Below are 17,923 nucleotides of genomic sequence, written 5' to 3'. Positions count from 1 at the left end.
TGTCACTTTGGGTGGGGTGTGGGATAACAGTGAAGCATCAAAGTGCCCTCTGTCATGCTATGAAGGGTATTACACAAGCTGCGATAGACTGTGTGAAGTAAAGATGGAGAAAGAGGATTAAAAACAAAGATGTTGGATTCATGTCACTGAGTTAGCACAGATGGCTGCTGATGTTCTCAAGAACTATAAAGCCCTAAACTTAAATTTATCTGTATTAAAATTTCATATGATGTCATCAGTGCATAATAAGCCTGCTCACTGTTAAACGTCTTTCTTTAAATTCAAAGCAGCACACTTTTTTATGACCTAAACTCAATACTTGTTGAGCTTGAGTAACATATAGTGTAACTTCCTTTTCAGTCACTGGAATAAATCTATAAAATGTGTGTTTGTACAGGATCTTTCTTTTTGCTTTATTCATTTAACTTGTGCCTTTAGCTTGATATTTAAATTCAAATTTAATCCAGTCCAATGGTGCTTCACTGGCACGACAGTTTATCAAAGCTATGTTGCCAAAACATAAAAAAATTTAATGAAGTTTCGCAAGAATAAAAATAAATAAATAAATCAAAATAATGCAACAATCGACACATCTATTAATGAATTAACTTTATTTCAAGTTAACTAAATAATAAAGATTATATGCATGTGTCCAGCTCATTCTCTGTTGATATATTATTTAACAGTTACATCTTTAATGAACTTAAGATTCAACAATCACAAAAAAGCTGTCGACCACACCGCCTCGGCCATCTTTCCCCAAATACGACTTTAGGTGGCGCTGTTGACCACAGTGGGACAACAGACACAACCAAGCAGAAAAAACTGCTCTTTACGCCTGACATGGACGGTGACATGAAGCGTTCATACTGAGAGAGAAGAGTGTTTTTATAAGCTGCAGAGAAACGTGACCCAGCTACAACTGTGAAACTAAAAGTACATCCTGAGTAACTATAGAGTTTCAAAACATAGATTGTATTAACATGTTTGAGAGAACTGGCTTTTTAAAGATGATTAACAGCAGGGATAAATCTGTCAATGCTGTCAGTAACAATAATAAGAACTGATTCATAAAAATACTTCTTTAAAACTAACCTTCAAATACTCCTTTATTAAAAAATATACAATGCACATTTCACAGTATATGTATATGCAGTTAATTGACTAGATTTAGTTTAACATGGAGACATTTAAAAACTAAGCAGCCAGAAACAACACTTATATAACAACACACAGTCGGTACACTGACTAGGTTTATAATAAAGTATTATTAATCCTCTTCCTGGTCCCCATCTTCCTCCCCATCCTCATCCCCTCTGGAATCAGGGACCCACAATCCAGAGTCAATACACCTCTTCAGGTGGTATTTTCCTTCCTATAGACAGAAAAAACATGGTGACAACAGTTTGAGACAGCAAGAACAAACACAGAAACTTTCTGATCAGGCCGCTTTTAATGACTATAAATTATTTTAGGCAGAGACACACACACACCTCAGGGTCCAGCTTGCTCATAGCTTCTTGCAGCATCTGAATGTTCTTCTCATGAAAGCTCCTCTTTACCTCCTATGAGACAATAAATTCATCACTCTTCTCCTTTTATATTAATATGAACTTGCTTTCTTGAACAGAAGGAAACGTTAGCATAACTTATTTGAAGCACATATGTAAACCTGCTAGTGTTTACCTTGCACTGCACACACGTCTGACAGGTGGAGTCCACTCTGCTGACCTTTATTCTACCGACTCACCTGATTATCCAAATGGCAACACGATCACTTGCACAAACTACACGATTATCAAAGTAACAAGGCTTTTCTTTTTTATGGCATGAGATGAGAGGGACTTTTAATGACCTTTCAGTCTTTGAAAAGAAACCTTGGCTGTGAAACACAACGTCAGTGAAGCTAAAGTAAAGGTGCATAAACAATCCATCCAATGAGAACGCCGGAACAATACATGCAAGTTAAGATTACCAACTAAGTCCCCCCGAATAACATTATATAATGTTGTGTGAGTTCAAAGTAGAATCACTTATCAAGGTTAGGTTTAATGCTGAAGTCTGTTTGATTTAAAAAGAACAAAAAACAAAACGAGTAAGAGAAGAATATTCCAACAACAGGACTGTAATTATCTATAAAAAACATAAACTGCATGGATAATTAGGCCTTTACTTTATGACTACAAGGGTTAGCATGTGTCAAGTGTAGCATGAAGGAGGAGGAGCTCGTCTTTGTTGTGTGAATGTGTTAAATTTTAAATAGTTAAGGAGAAGCTATATTCTCTAAATATATCTACGTTTAAGAAGACTGCATCGTCCATCCTTCAAAAGCCTGTTATTTCTTCTTCCACTTCCTAGCCACTCCTCACTGGATAATTACAGCTTCTCTGAGCTAATTTGTAGTTTTGACTTTTCTGGGCTTTTAGCTTCACCTGGTATACCAAAACAAAGCGTCTGAGCTACTGTGTACAGTTAGGACACTTTAACAATGTTTAAAAGTTGAGGCAATTTAACAACAAGACAGTGAGGTGTTTAGCTGCAGTGTGCGATTGCATAAAATGTTGCAGAAGCTTACAGTGTGTGTAGGAACCTTTGACTTTCTAAACACGCCCCATGAATTATTCTGAAAAACAAAGAGAGTGTGCTACAAACTCTGGGATACGAAAACAGAGAGCAAGGAAAGAGACTGGGGGCGGGAAGTTTGCATGAAAAACTGCTGTTCCAAAACTCTCTCCAGAGTGTGTCTGCATGTATGGCCTACCTTTGGTAGCGATTCATAGACCTCTACAGGGTCCAAACAACCTGGGCCCAGTCTCTTCTGTATTTCCTCCTCCTCCAACTCTTTCACAGCATTCTCCATACGAGTCTGTGCAGAACTGCGGACCCGCTCCTTTAGCATCTCCAGCTCATGCTCAAATGCATCTTGGTACGACTTATCTAGAGTCTGACATGGACATGCACACATATGACAATGACTGAATTCTCTTGAGCATAGCGACTGCACAGTAAGGCATGTTTAAGTAGCATACCTTGATCTTTGAGAAGAACTGTCTGAAGCAACCTCTTGGGTCAACTTTCAGCGTCCGAGCCAAATCCAAGATGAACTGCATGACGATGGCTTGGTGGGCCACCTGCTCCATCAGGGCGTGTTTCTGCAAGCATATTGAGAGTTTTGAAGGCTCTACCTGCCTGAATTTCAACCTCAACACGCACTCACACGCTCCTCACTGCACTCACCTCATCTATCTCATACTCGATACAGATGACAGCAAGGTAATTAGCAGTCTCTTCGCACACCAGGTGCGGGTGGTCTGACAGATACTGCTGACTGTCATCCCAGCGCCGCAGCATCCCTGGAAGACGCCATCGTATTGAGCATTATGCTGAGCACAAGCACATCTCCAGAAGTTATATGATTGAAAAAAGAATGGAAATAGAGATCAGCTTCAATATTTTTAGATCTTACAAAATGAGATCTTGGACTTCTTTTCATTGCTTTGTCAGTTCTCAGGAAAATTCTTCTCACCCACTGTCACCACCATTAAAATGCTCTTTCCCCTTTATTTTAGCCAGCTTCCTTTTGAATAGCTGCTCTCATAAACATAGCAGCTGGTTATTTCTTCTGCTCACAGCTAGAGATGGACCGATCCGATATTACGTATCGGTATCAGTCCGATACTGACCTAAATTACTGGATCGGATATCGGAGAAAAATAAAAAATCTAATCCGATCCATTAAATATCACGAAAGCACCTCACAAAACTTGCAACACGCCGTAACTCACCTCAGAACGTCGGAGCAGTATGCATCACGTGATAGAGCAGCTGTGGCATGCGGGACCTGTCGGTGGTCTGGATAGCATTTGGAGCTTCGCTAGCAACCTGGCATTTCATCTCCGACAAAGTTATCCCCGAGAGAAGTAAAGCAAGTGTGTAAGTCCATCTCTGAATGTTTGTAAAGCATTCCTGCGTTAAGCTTAACAAGCGACTGCCTCTCGCTCTCCTGCTGCTACTTCAATCGTGAAACTGCTTAAATCAGCTGATCGGCTTTTCTGTCGCGAGTCTGTCTCTTGTTTGTTTTTGGTCCACTTTGCACCAGAAAGAGGAAACCAGCGGCTGAACAACAGCAGCACGTTTAAGCTTGATAAGCTGTTGTTACAATTTATTTAATATTACTTTCTACACCAGGATCTTTTTCCACGTAGCTGACGGCTGGTAACTGTGAAGGGGCGGATCTAGCAAAGTTTAGCCAGGGGGGCCGATAGGGCATTAACTGGGAAAAGGGGGCACAAAGACATACTTTTCTTTCTTATTCTCATTTAAAATGTCTAGCTTTTAATAAATAATTATCTGACACCCAAAGTTTTAATTTGATGTAAAATGAATAGAAGTCAATTACTGTATATAGTGACTATTAAGTCTAATATATATACCCTAGTAAGCTATAGTACATTTTCCTTTGGGAAGGTACCATCTGTGCAGTCTGCAATTTTGTTGAAGAAAGATGTTGAATCTATTTAATATTTCTTGAAAAATAATTGATTTCTGTGCATTTTTTTTCACACTGCATCAAATTAAGGTTGATTACGTTGATTAAGCATCATGAGGTGGAGCGTGAGGGGTGGTTCCCTATTTTTTATTTATTTATTTTTGTTGTTGCTGGGAGTTGGAACCCTATTAGTTAGGTTGCTTAATATTTACGCTAAGTACTCTTTAAAATACCAGAATAGGGAGGATGGTGTAGGTCTAAGTTTATTAGATTGATCAGTATTGCTGAACTATGAAATATTTTTTTTGTATACAGGTATAACAGAATAGCTTTAGTGTAGTTGTTGTTTTAAACTTGAGTATGAACTTGCAGACTTGCAAAATGCAGCAAGATATTTTAAAAAACAGTTTTGTTGATTAAAAAACACTATATCGGATTCATATCGGTATCGGCAGATATCCAAATTTATGATATCGGTATCGGTATCGGACATAAAAAAGTGGTATCGTGCCATCTCTACTCACAGCCACTATTGTGCTCTTAATAAACAGTATTGGGATATCCGCTGGCAGTGACATCAGGAGCAAGAGTATGAAAAATGTTCAGAGCAGCGTAAAGCCTGAGCTTTTTTCCTATGCTAACTTCATTGTTTGAAACTTTGTCCATGTTTATTATGAATACCCACTACAGTAACAGTGTATACTGTGTATAACAGTGTGTATAAGGACTTACAAAGCAAACACTTTGTAAGTCCTTTGCTTTCAGTTACTGAAATACTGGCTCCAGTTGCGAAATCACTGCTGTTCTTGGTACTCAACTCATCCCTTTTTTAGAAATATTTGACTGCTTACACAACCCATTTTAAGGGGAACTCCATTAAGTCTGTGACAACAATAATAATTATTAACATTAATATGGGCTGATAAGATAAGTCGTAAAAATCGAGAGCTTCTAAGATAGGAAAAGGGGAATCTTTTTAAGAAAGTGTGTGGACACACTAAATTTTACTCTTTATCCGTTTCTATGTGACGCAGTTAAAAACATACTCCCTCTGTTAGAGTGAATTGTTAAATGATTGTCATTTTTATGTTTACCATTTGTACATTGTTTTAACTATGATGAAAGAAATTCTCTAGAATTAGCGGGGCTTGTGGAAACACAGACCCAACACCCTCCTTCTCCATGACCCCTCCCCAGTTTGTTTAGTTTCAGAAGAACTCTGGCACACAAAAGCTGAAGGCATTTAATCAGCAGGAAATCTGAGCGAGTGGAAGTCCCTTCAGGATATATTTTACTGGGTGTGGTCCTGTTAATGTCACTCCAAGCATAATTTTACAAACAGGAAATCCACACTTAAAAAAATTTAATTGGAAAGAGGAAAGAGGTTAAAGATATTTAACCAGCTTAAAAAACTACAGGCAGATGTTGTTTTATTACAAGAAACTCACAGACCTGTCACAGGTTTAAACTAACTTCAAACACCTGAGTTTCCTAACGTGTTTGCAGCCTGTTATAATTCTAGACAACGGGGAGTAGCAATTTTAATACATAAAAATGTTAATTTTACAGTACTCGATACAGTTATAGATCCAGAGGGTAGATTTCTAATTATTAATCTATCAATATTGAACAAAAAACTATGTATTGAAAGTATATATGGTCCAAATGTTGATGAACCCTCATTCTTCCACGGATTTTTTAGTACACTCTCTGAACACCTCGATTGCACACTCATTCTTGGCGGTGACCTCAACCTAAATGACTAAATGAAGACATGGATAGGCTCAACACAACAGGAACTCAGCGCAATTGTCAATCCACAAATATAATCAAACAGTATATGAGCGACTTTGGCCTTCGCGATGCATGGCGCTCCCTTCACCCCAACAGTAAGGAATATACTTTTTTCTCGCATGTTCATCACTCTTACTCTCGTCTGGATTATTTTCTGGTCAGCAGCTCACTGCTGTGTGACATTTCAGACACTGAGATTCATCCTATAGCTGTCAGCGATCATGCTCCTGTATCTTTAACACTAATGCACAAGAATAATACTACGCCAAGTAAAAACTGGAGATTTAATGCATCATTGCTTAAAGATGAAGACTTTATTAAATATTTTAAAAAAGAATGGACTTCATATTTAGACTTTAATGACACTCCCGGAATATCTGCTTCTGTTCTATGGGAAGCAGGGAAAGCTGTGATGAGAGCTAAAATAATTTCTTTCTCATCACACAAAAAGAAAGAAGAAAACAAAAATATTCAGGAATTAGAAAAAACCATCAAATCACTAGAAGAAGCCTACGCGTGCGACCAAGATCAGGAAACATTGAACAAAATACGCAAGACAAAATTAGAATTAAATGAAACTATTAATAAAAAAACACAATTCCTTATACAAAGACTTCTCTTGCAGAATTTTGAACACAGTAACAAATCAGGTCGATTTCTAGCTAACCAGTTAAAAATAAATAAAGAAAAAACAACTATATGTGCTGCTAAAGATTTATCGGGGAACACAATATATGACCCTGGAAGAATAAACAACATTTTTAGGGATTTCTATGAAACTTTATACTCACCACAAATAAACCCATCTAAAAATGAAATTGATCTGTTTCTTGACAACGTAACTCTTCCAAAATTACTAGACAGTCAAGCAATGGAACTGGATTCGCCACTGACGCCAAGTGAACTCCAGGAAGCCCTGATAAGTATGCCCAATAATAAGGCTCCAGGTCCAGACGGCTTCCCTGCAGAATTCTACAAAGAATTCTGGACAATTCTGGCACCAGTATTCCACGGAATGTTGCAGGAAATCGAGGAAAATGGCAGACTACCACCAAATATGAATTCTGCCAACATTAGTCTCCTGCTAAAACCAGGCAAAGACCCTTTATTTCCCTCAAGCTATCGTCCAATTTCTCTTTTAAATGTAGACCTTAAAATAATCTGCAAAGCTCTCTCAAAGAGATTAGAGAAAATGACCCCCCTCTTAATTCATCCTGACCAAACTGGTTTCATAAAAGGTCGGCACTCCTCAACAAACACTCGTAGATTACTTAATTTAATAGACTACTCATACAATAAAAACATCGAAACCATAATATTATCTCTAGATGCAGAGAAAGCATTTGACAGAGTTAACTGGAAATTTTTATTCGCAACTTTACACAAATTTGGTTTTGGAAACTCTTTCATAAACTGGATAAGAATATTATACAATTCCCCAACAGCTCGTATCAGAACAAATGACCAGACATCCTCCAGCTTCTGTCTCCTGAGGGGCACCAGACAGGGATGCCCACTCTCCCCTTCACTTTTTGCAATTTTTATCGAACCTCTAGCAGCAGCATTTAGACAGGCTACAACAATTAAGGGCATAAAATGTAAGAACATAGAACATAAAATCAGTCTCTATGCGGATGATGTGTTGCTTTTTCTGCAAAACACACAAACCAACCTCTCTGAGGTAATTACTCTAATAAACTGGTTTTCAAGAGTTTCAGATTATTCAATTAACTGGTCAAAATCTACAGTTCTCCCCATTAACTGCTCCTGCCCCACTGCAATCCGGAAATATTAAATATTTAGGTATTAATGTTTCTCCTAAGCTTTCAGACTTAACTAAATTAAACCACATCCCACTTCTAAAGAAAGTAGAAGGCGATCTGACTAGATGGAAATCTTTACCCATATCACTCATGGGAAGGGTCGCCACTATAAAAATGATGATCTTGCCAAAAATAAATTACTTATTTTTGATTATCCCTAACAAACCATCACAAGATTGGTTCAGATCTCTGGATTCATATATTTCCAAATTCCTTTGGAAAGATAAACCCCCGCGTATCAGCTTAAAAACGCTACAAAGAACCAAGGATAGAGGAGGATTAGATCTGCCTAATTTTCACCAATACTTCTTAGCCAACAGGCTTCAGTTCATCTCAGAATGGTCAAAACATACCTTCTTAGATGAGCCCTGGCTAGATGTTGAACAGGCACTATGCAAGGATCTAGAGATTTCAGACCTACTATTTATTAGCTCAAACATCAAAAGACATGAATGCTTTAAAAGTATCAACATCAGCTTCTCTCTGACAGCATGGTGGGAGTTTCTAAAAATAAAGGAGTCTTCATTAATGACTTGGACTCGAGTCAGACTCGAGTCATTAATTTTATGACTTTAGACTTGACTTGAAAAAATGTTCTAAGACTTGTGACTTGACTTGGACTTTTACACCAATGACTTGGGACTTGAATTGGACTTGAACCGGTTTACTTGAAAAGACTTGATATTTTACCCCAAATATAAAATTTAACATGCATATTATATAGAGATTGAAAATGTGACGTCATTCACGGGTAGAACCGCAAAGGATTCTGGGAACTCGTGGCAAGCGGTACTAGCGCACGCAGGCTTTCAATTGAAATCAGTTATACAGCGATAAAAAGAAACACAAAAATGTCAAGAAGCCGTTGTATTATTAACTGCAATAGCCGGTCGCATGACAGCCACGAGAAGCCGACGGGTAAAGAGATCGGTTGTTATCGGATTACGTCGTTGAAGAGAAATTGTTCGAGCCATGTTTCCGAAGTAACAAAGACACGACGGATGGCCTGGATCATTCAAAGATCAAATATAACGTCCCAGAACACTCCAGCTCACAGGTTAGTCTGCTCCAAGCATTTACACGAAGGTCAGTGTTTTTTAGTAGTTAATACGTCATTTTTCTTAACATAATTGGTGATATAGGTTACAAGCAAGTCTGGCGCTGAACAGAAATTGTCGCGCTATGCTCCTTTATTTATTGTGCATAAATAGTGAATTGTCCTGACACAATATTGCGTTTCGCTTCTGTTATTATGGTACATTGACAAAAACATATACTTTTATTCACAGGATAAAACAGGTTTTTTGTATCACTAATTGCCCAGTACGATTACAGCATACAATATTATTGTCACGGCTACATTTCTGTGATGCTACCAGAAATTATTTCCACTACTAATTAATTACCGTTGAGCTCAAAGGTCCTATTAATAAACGGTTAAGGAATGTGTATTTATGACGACAATTTGTGAGACTGGTAAACTTATGATACGTACGATGGTCTTTACTTTCTACACGGTGCATTTCAAGGTCCTGTACCCATCCGTCGGTAAACTGTACCTGGGCTTGTTGCAGTGACCTGAAGTTACTAAACTTCATGAGTGTATGCACTCACTCCAAGAACCGTATGATTATAAATATGCATATAAATATGCTAAGATGAGATAGCTGACTTCATCTAACTAGCAAATGTTGTCCAGGCTACGTTGGTGATACAGTTTTTTTTAATGTGTATGATATTTTTGTCATGCGATTTTAAAGCCGGTCCTACAACCGCATCCAAGAATAACATGCAGCTTATCTCAGAACTGTCGGTGAAAATTATTCTTGGAGCTAGGTTTAATTGAGCTGCATTTTAAAGAGGTGCAATTTCACAATTTGTGTATATTTTCTAAGTTCACTGTTTTGTCATGTGTTGAGAAAAACACAGATTTTAAAATTACATGGTCTAATATTTACATTTAGCATAACTGCAACATTATTTTTTCTTTTTTTTTTTTTAAAGACTCGAAAGGACTTGAAATTCAAAGTTTAAGACTTGTGACTTGACTCGGACTTTTACACCAGTGACTTGAGACTCGACTCTGACTTGCCTGACATTACTTGAGACTTGACTTGAGACTTGAGGATAAAGACTTGAGACTTACTTGAGACTTGCAAAACAATGACTTGGTCCCACCTCTGCTAAAGATCCAAACGGGACACAAAAAAAAAAAAAAAAAAAATTTTATTGGTTATATCCTGTTAGTAAACTGCAAGTAAAAGCTGTGTCGGTTTAGAGCAGGTCACATCCGGCTCTCTGTGATCTTAAGTGGGCCAGACCAGTAAACCATCCCCTTTTTTGTCACTGTAAAGAAGCTCACTCATTCAGTGTTTCTTAGAGTAGAAACTGCACGTTACAACACATTTAACAACTTGTAGCTACAGGACTGTCCAGAGCCCATGATAAATTTAGTGTCTTTGAAACCTCTGGGACAATGAGTAAAAATGTATTTGTAGACTCCGAATGACACGTATTTTCCACCGGGTGGAGGAGGAGAGCAGTGGAAGAGAGCGAGATAAGGGAAGTAGTGAGGCAGAACATTGTGTGGGAGTATAGGGGGAAACACAACAAACACAACCAGCTCACTTACCAAAGAGTTTGATTTCTTTCCCATACTTCCTCAGAAAGTTCTTGTGGTTCCCCACCTTTTCCTCCCCAGTTTCCTCCTTTGATAAAGGCTTAAAGTTCAGCACACTCTGCAAAGTAAGATAAGACAACATGTAAATCAGGAAACTGAAAAGTTGACAAATCCTGCGGCCCAGATGGCCTGCGTTACCTTGCTGAAACCATCCTTGCTGATAGTGTCTACATTCCAGGGCAGCTTCTTCTCTTCTTTTTGGTGTTCTTCTAGCAATTTCTCAAAGGACTTCTCATCCTGTTTCAGTTTCTTTATTTCTGTCTGGACTTTTTTCAGCTCAGCCTCCCTCTCCTTATCCTCACCTCCTTCCCTCATTCTTTCTTCTAGGTATGCAAGTCGTCCCTGGGCTTCCTCTAATAGCCTCCTGCATTCTGCAAAGCTGGTTTCCAGGTCTTCCCCTCTCTGCTGAAACTCTACCATTTTCTCCAGCCGGCTCTGTTGTGGAGGTCCCGAGTGGACGGGAGCAAAGAGACAAAAGTAAAATAAACATGAGGCAGAGACCGAGCTGAAAGCACAAGTGATTTAAAAGTGAAACAGGGACACCAAGACAAGAGCTATATGGACACTGTGTAGGGAGAAAACATACAATAAGTATATTTAAATAAGAAGTATCCTGTTTAATGTGTCAAATTTAATGTTGGCCCACTGTGAGTGTATGTAACCCAGAGAGCTGACACGCCTTTAATCGCTCAATCTCTGGCAGTTTTTTACTATACTTCAGACTGTTTGTTATCAAAGACAAATGATATCCTAATATGGTTACCTCAGGCATGTAGGTTTGGCAGTGAGACCATAAGCCCCACCCACCAGCTATTTAAACCTTCTGCTTTTAATGGTGCAGTCAATCAGATGAAATCTGACTTTAAAGCAAGGAAGTGGACGCAGTGAGGTGCTGTTTATGGTCAATGAGAAAATTTTTAATCTATGAATCATGTCAAGCTAGTCTTCCAAAGTCTAAGAATAAAAAGCTGAAGCTGAAAAAGGGCTTTGCAGGCCCACTTTAAAGATGGCATAATAGGAAAAAAGTACAAATGCAGTTCCCTGCATCAGGTACTGCTTTTCTGTAGTTTTAAAGAATTTTAATGAATTTAAAAACTACAGAAAAAATCAATACCTGATGTAGGAGAAAGATCAAAGGTCAATAAGTTTAAGTTGCCTCACAATATTTTCTCTGAGCCACAAAAAAGAAAGACTGAGCTGTGTTATAATAGATTATAGATTATATTATTCTTGACCACTTCTGGTAGTGAAGTGGTCAAGAATAACATCTGGTACTTCTGGTAGCGCACGACTGCATTTAAAAAGAAGAGCAAACGAGCATGTTTGTATGCTCTTTGACTGACCGCTGCCAAAAAGAATATCATTGAGATGACACGGCCGTGCTTTGGTTGCTACAGTTTTGGCTTTGACACGTTTCTTTTTAGTATATCTAACGTGATATCTGTAGTGCTTGTGTGTATGCACTGATGATTTGTTGGTTGACCGTTATATTAAAGGTACTGTGTGCTAATAACAGGCTTAAAAGAACAGTGAAAAAAGTGCTGGGCTACTACTCTTTTCTTTATGTTTTGCTTCCAGGGGCCAGAGTTTCTTGTCCTTTTTAAAAGTGGTCTTGAGTAATAGCTCTTCAGGATTTCTTAAAGGTTTAAAGGATTTTCTTAGGACACTAACTGCTTTTTCACTCATTTGCAGTTCAGCTATCGGCTTCATTTTTCACCACGACACTGATCTCAAAAACACTGCCAGTGCAGTAAAAGCATACCTGAATAGAACAAAGGCACAGATTCAGACTTTTGCTCAACACTGCACATAGAAACAGCTGGATATATTTATAGCATCACATTATTTTGTTTTATTTCTCCCTGTGTGAATCTACCGTTAAGAGTTGTTATTGTGTCGAAGGTGGTGCTCTTCAACCAAGCTTTATCACCATGGTAACTCGTGTCCAACAGAACATAATATCTATGGAAACCTGTTGAGTGGTACTTTAGTACAAGGTTGTACTGCAGCCCAAACCTTACAGATGAACTGCATGTGCTTGGGTTTTTTTTTTTTGGCAGCGCAAGCAGTCACATTAAAAATAAACAGCAGCACAGAGTGCACTGACTGCTGAAATGTTCTATTTACAGAAGCTGTGTTGCCATTTTTTTTTCACATATCTCATGTGTCTCCATGACATGTTCCTTCCTGACTGAAAAAGGTAGCACATGATTGGCTCAGCTTACGCAGAAGAATGAAATCTACAGAGCGACCAACAAGGTGACAAATAACCGCAATCATGAGACCTCAGAGCTTGTTTCACAGCCCTTTGGCCTCTTTTAGTTTTAAATGTGTTTGCAGTGCAGACGGGAAAACAAGGTCATTGAACTCCAACTGGAGTCTGAGTTCAACAGTCTCTGAACAAATTCTTGCCTTGACTTTTGGGAGCTTTATTGACACTGTGTAAGTGCATGAGTGAGTTTACATGATGTGGTCACATTTATACAGTCGCACAGTTCAAAAAATCTAACTGGAATTTTCTTCTCCACAGTTAACATTTCAAACACAGTGGTATTAATGTAAAAACTTTCCCGTTATCCTGGAAAGTTTTTATGTTTCAAACTGTAAAGTGTTAAAAAAAACAAACAGGTGACACAATAGGCAACAGAAGCCAGGGAAATACTGAAATGAAAGTTTCTCTAGAACCTTTCACTTTCTACGGTAACAATGAGATAAGCTTATCAGAGCCAGTTTCCACAGATAGACACAGTCTGACCAACAGTGTTACTGTAGCAAACGCACTTTAATCTTACTTACACAAACTCCTTTTTACCTTCTAACTAATGTCATTTAGATTAATTTTCTTCTCAAAATCCTGGCATGCGTTTCAAACTTAAAATGAAAAGCAGAGAAGTAAAACTGCTGTCGAACATTAAACATGTGACATCTCTTCAGTGTACAATACACATTTTAGATGAGCATACTTTTAATGTGTTTACCATTAAAGAGATGAAGACTCTGAGAGTGCATTAGAAAGCTCAGGAAAAGCTCATCAAGCAGAGTGTAGGAGGGGACTGAAAGCTCCAGGAAAGCCTATTATTACTTTGGAGATCAGGAGCAGATCTTTACATGCTACATGTTACATTTCCTGTTAAATGACACTGCAGGTTTCATTTGTATGTTTTGATCATTTAAAGTAAACTTTTAATCTCTTCTAGTGGTTCTTTTTTTGACTTTGGAAACATTTTTTGTTGTTGTTAATTTGGCAGTGGACTTCTCTTTAAGAGCTGTCTTCCTCTTTTAGTATTTTTTTTTTTTTTTGCCTTCTTCCTTCAAATGCCTTGTTGTTTACCATGTTTCAGATGCTAAAGGATTTCAAGTAATTTCCCCTTTTAAAATAACCTGATGTTACCCAACAGCAAAGTATATGGAAACCCCCCAAAACTTTACAGAATTACCTCACTATCTCACACACAGCGTTGCTTTTTCTTTCTCTATCGGTGGCTGCCTTTACGAAACTAAAGGCTTAAAATAAGCCTGCAGCCGAATTGCGTATATCCGCTGTATATTTACACATAAGTAACACCGGCTGCTCAAACTGTCTACTCCCTCTCGGTTTGCTACTACAGGTTTACTAGTGGGAAGACTAACCAGGTGTAGCACTCCAAACTTCACGGCTAGCACTACTGTCACTGCTGACCCGGTGTCTCATTCTGAACAAGCTCGGAGTGTCCACGAACGGGCACGTGACATCTTCATCGTCTGACACGTAGATGTGGTCCCACACGCTGTAGTCGATACCGCTCATGCTGTCCCACTCCTATCAGTTATACTAAGAGGCAACTTCTGTGAGCCTACACCGACAAAACATCAGCCAAGCGAGCAAAGACGGAGTCCAATCTTCTTAGCGAAACAAGCTAAGAGGAGAAATCCCGTATCCAAGGACAACGCCAGGCGCAATGCAGCCACTTACGTCATCAAGAAGCGCTTGTTGAAAGTGTAGCGTTTACTTAGGGTTGGATTAAAGGGGGTGTGCTTACATTGTTATAATATATTATCTATAAACTACAGGGCTGCGCAGGGCTACACATATTTATATTTTATATATTAATGATAAATAGATGCAATGATTTATTGAAACGTGTGCAAACATACTTGGGCATACACTGTAAGGAAAAAATGTGTTTGCAGAATTCCAGTGAACTTGAAAGTTGACATTTAGTGTCGCCACATTTATTCCTCAACACAGCCTGAGCTCCAGGCAAGTTTTCATTGTCATTTCTATAAATAGATTTTAGGAACAGTCTTCTTGAAGCTCTTCTTTTGACACTTCGGTCAATAGTATTGGGCCACACCTCTTAATCTTTGCCACTGATTCAGCACATCAGTTAGTCTTCCTTCCTATAACACCATCAGCTCTACCAAAGTGGAAGTGTTTTTGTTAGATTTGTATTGTTGGATTGTCATTTATGCCCAGAAATATATATTTATATATATGCTTAGAAGTATGTAACCATTTGTAGATTGAAAGAATGTCTCATCCTAGGAGGTCTGTAACAACTCTGTGTAACATGAAGAGGGGGGTGCGTTCACTCCTCTTCATTGGGTTCTGGCATAGATCACACACCTTCTAGGAGAGGTCGTATCTTCTCTTGCTGATATATGGTATAGCAAACACACGTATATCTGTTTAAGTATAAGAGCCTTTTGTTCAGATGGACCGCTAGACTCCTGGCACCAGTTTTGGGAAGTCTTCACAGGGTCACATCTTGACATTTGTTTACAATGTTTTCTTGAAAAGACCGTTAGATCTTGTAGTCATGTAGTTTTGAACTTATTCAAGCAGTTTTGCTGAGTTTACCAAATAAAAGGATATAAAGGAAATGAAACACCATGTTGAACTTGTTTTGAAAGTTTTGCAGTTCATCATGAACTCTTGTGACCATAAAAAGGGCAGATGTTTCCTCTGGAAGTGTTTTTATATGCGCAGATTTTCCCCATGGCAACTTGGAAAAAAAGCGTGGTGTCAGGCTTGTTCATCGGAAGTTCTTGTTGTGCACATGACTGTGGGGATTATGCCATAAAGGAAAGGCCTGCTCTAAGCGCAGCTTCACAGGAAAGCAATGCATTCCTTCCAGTAAGAAAAGGGATTTAACTTCTGATTTTCAGAATGTCCAAGATTTCCAAATCACATTTTTTGACGAGTCAAGCTACTTTGATGATTTATTAATTTGTTACATCATAGCTATTTATAAACATCATAGAAGAATATTGTTTTGCTGAGAAAAATGGTTACATGTGTTACTTTTTATCCATTCATCCAGTAATTTGAATTTGAATTTGATTTTAGCTCAAGATAATGGAGATCCTATCAGGCTTGCGGGTGGCTGCTGGAGCCTATCTTAGCTATCATGGGATGAGAAGCGGGGTACTCCTGAACATGCTGCCGGTCTATCGCAGGGCTAAAAGTGTACAATATGAAAGGTCTTTAAAGAACAGCTAAACAGCCAGCCTCACACACTGAAGTGATTCCAACAATAACAAACACAAGGGAGGACATTACACCAGCCTTAATTATGTTTAGCACAAGATATATATTTTAAGTGGTTTACAAGCATTACTTATTTCATCAGCGGGGGAGAAACACTTTCTACTGGGGCTTACACAGGACTGAGACAAGTTTAATGTAAGAAGACAAGTTGGATGTTAAAGGAGGTTTGGGTGTGCTTTTTTTTTTTTAATCAATTATGATGTTCTTTCAGTGAATAAGCATGACATGATAAGAAAAACCAGGCTTAGTGCCCTCTTTTTTCCCTTACTCCTTTCACTGGAAATGTCTTCCTGTGAAGGAAGCAGGGGGAGGAAGCACATTTACTCACTCATCCTATGTACAACTTCTGCAGCGGAGTTTCCCCTGAAATCCAAAGACATTCAGAAGAGTGCAGGAGTTAATCTGGCGTTGAAGAATCTTATAAACAGGAAATTCGTAATTACCAGTTCCAGTTCTCTTATTACTTGTGTTTATTGTTTTCACAGTGAAAGAACATGTCAGGTAGACTTTGATATACATACAGAAATATTTCACATACAAGCTCTTGAACAATCAGGACCCGTCATTGTACCATATCACTCCATTAGTGCTTTTCACTTTCAGACTGCTCAAAGCTTACTTCAGCTTTCAGGGCCTTCTTCTGTGCAATCAGCTCTTAAAAGACAAGCACCCTCTTTAATTTCAGTTTATAGTTAAGTCTAGATCAGGTAAGCCTGAACTGCCCATTAGTAGGCCTAGGATCCTGGAGGGCTTCCCATGATGCTGTCATGGTCCCTGTGCCTCCCCGGCCAGCCCAGTGTGGCCACAAGTGTTTGTTGTTTTGCTCTCTCTGCTCTCCTCGCCATGCTCTCTCTCTTGCCTGTCTGCCTGGGCGGAGCTCAGATTGGGCTCCCGCCCTTGGCCTACGCACCTGCAGCTGATCACCGGTGATTTGCAGTTGATCTCTGGCTCTTCCTAAGGCAGGGGCTCTGAACTACTCGCCGCTGGAACATTGAGCTACTCTTGTTAGTATTGCCCGGCTCTATAGCGATTCTGTTGTTCCCGTACTTGCCTTTGACTAATCCACGTCTCTGTAAATAGGTTTATCTGGATCTGCCCTCTTTGTGACGCCTGGGGTGAGTGAAAGTGAGCTGCTTGTGTGGAGATTGTTCGGACCAGGAGAGGAGGGAGTACGAAGACGTGTGTTTCCCCAACCTGTTGACCCTCGGGGCCCTGGTGTTTCCACCCCTTCACATGTATATAGCGCACCAGTGCCATTAATAAAGAACTGTTTGAACCGTGCTTCCTCAGTCCGCGCCGAGTCCGTTACACTGCCGTGACAGATGCGCTGAGTGTTTCTTCCACACTCACCTTTTTTCACTCTCCACTAAAAATGTTTTTAGTAGTTTAATTATTTGAATTGTTTAGTTATTATTACTCTCTGGCTGTCTTTTGCCCTGTCTCCCTTCCCCTCTGCTCCAAACATTTGCAGTAGATGGCTGCCCCTCCCTGAGTCTGCTTCTGTCAGAGAATTCCTCCTGTTAAAATTGAGGTTTTCCACCCCCCCCTGTTGCCAGAGTGTTTGCTAATAAGGGTTCACCTAATTGCTTTGGTTTTCTCTGTAGTGT

The 17,923-nt window shown here is 39.1% G+C and overlaps 1 protein-coding gene across 2 annotated transcripts; it reads right to left on the bottom strand.

Annotated features, from left to right (window-relative positions):
• Positions 1–594: 594 nt before the first annotated feature.
• Positions 595–14,738, bottom strand: LOC113023443 (hsp90 co-chaperone Cdc37-like). Of its 2 annotated transcripts, none has more exons than XM_080303150.1 (8): positions 14,466–14,738; positions 10,925–11,221; positions 10,739–10,844; positions 3,238–3,353; positions 3,030–3,152; positions 2,762–2,944; positions 1,494–1,565; positions 595–1,375 (listed from the first exon to the last, which is right to left on the bottom strand). In XM_080303150.1, the coding sequence occupies exons 1-8, from the start codon at positions 14,571–14,573 to the stop codon at positions 1,271–1,273; spliced, it is 1,110 nt and encodes a 369-aa protein (XP_080159276.1). In that variant the 5' UTR covers positions 14,574–14,738; the 3' UTR covers positions 595–1,270. The 2 variants fall into 2 exon arrangements, with proteins under 2 accessions (XP_080159276.1, XP_080159278.1); XM_080303152.1 differs by having other exon boundaries at positions 14,417–14,734.
• Positions 14,739–17,923: the final 3,185 nt, after the last annotated feature.

This window comes from Astatotilapia calliptera, chromosome 6 (assembly GCF_964374335.1).
Source record: "Astatotilapia calliptera chromosome 6, fAstCal68.1, whole genome shotgun sequence".
In the NCBI taxonomy this organism is placed as follows: Eukaryota; Metazoa; Chordata; class Actinopteri; order Cichliformes; family Cichlidae; genus Astatotilapia; species Astatotilapia calliptera.
The sequence above is the reverse complement of the archived record's forward strand: the minus strand, read 5'-3'. Positions and strand labels throughout refer to the sequence as shown.

What these genes read in the sequence shown, in the direction of transcription:
- LOC113023443 (XM_080303150.1), bottom strand. Translation starts at nt 14,573, where the DNA reads ATGAGCGGTATCGACTACAGCGTGTGGGACCACATCTACGTGTCAGAC. An exon ending in TGTTCAGAATGAGACACCGG is followed by an intron (nt 11,222 to 14,465) that starts GTCAGCAGTGAC and finishes CCTCCACAACAG; the next exon opens with AGCCGGCTGGAGAAAATGGT. An exon ending in GAAAGAAATCAAACTCTTTG is followed by an intron (nt 3,354 to 10,738) that starts GTAAGTGAGCTG and finishes GGCGTCTTCCAG; the next exon opens with GGATGCTGCGGCGCTGGGAT.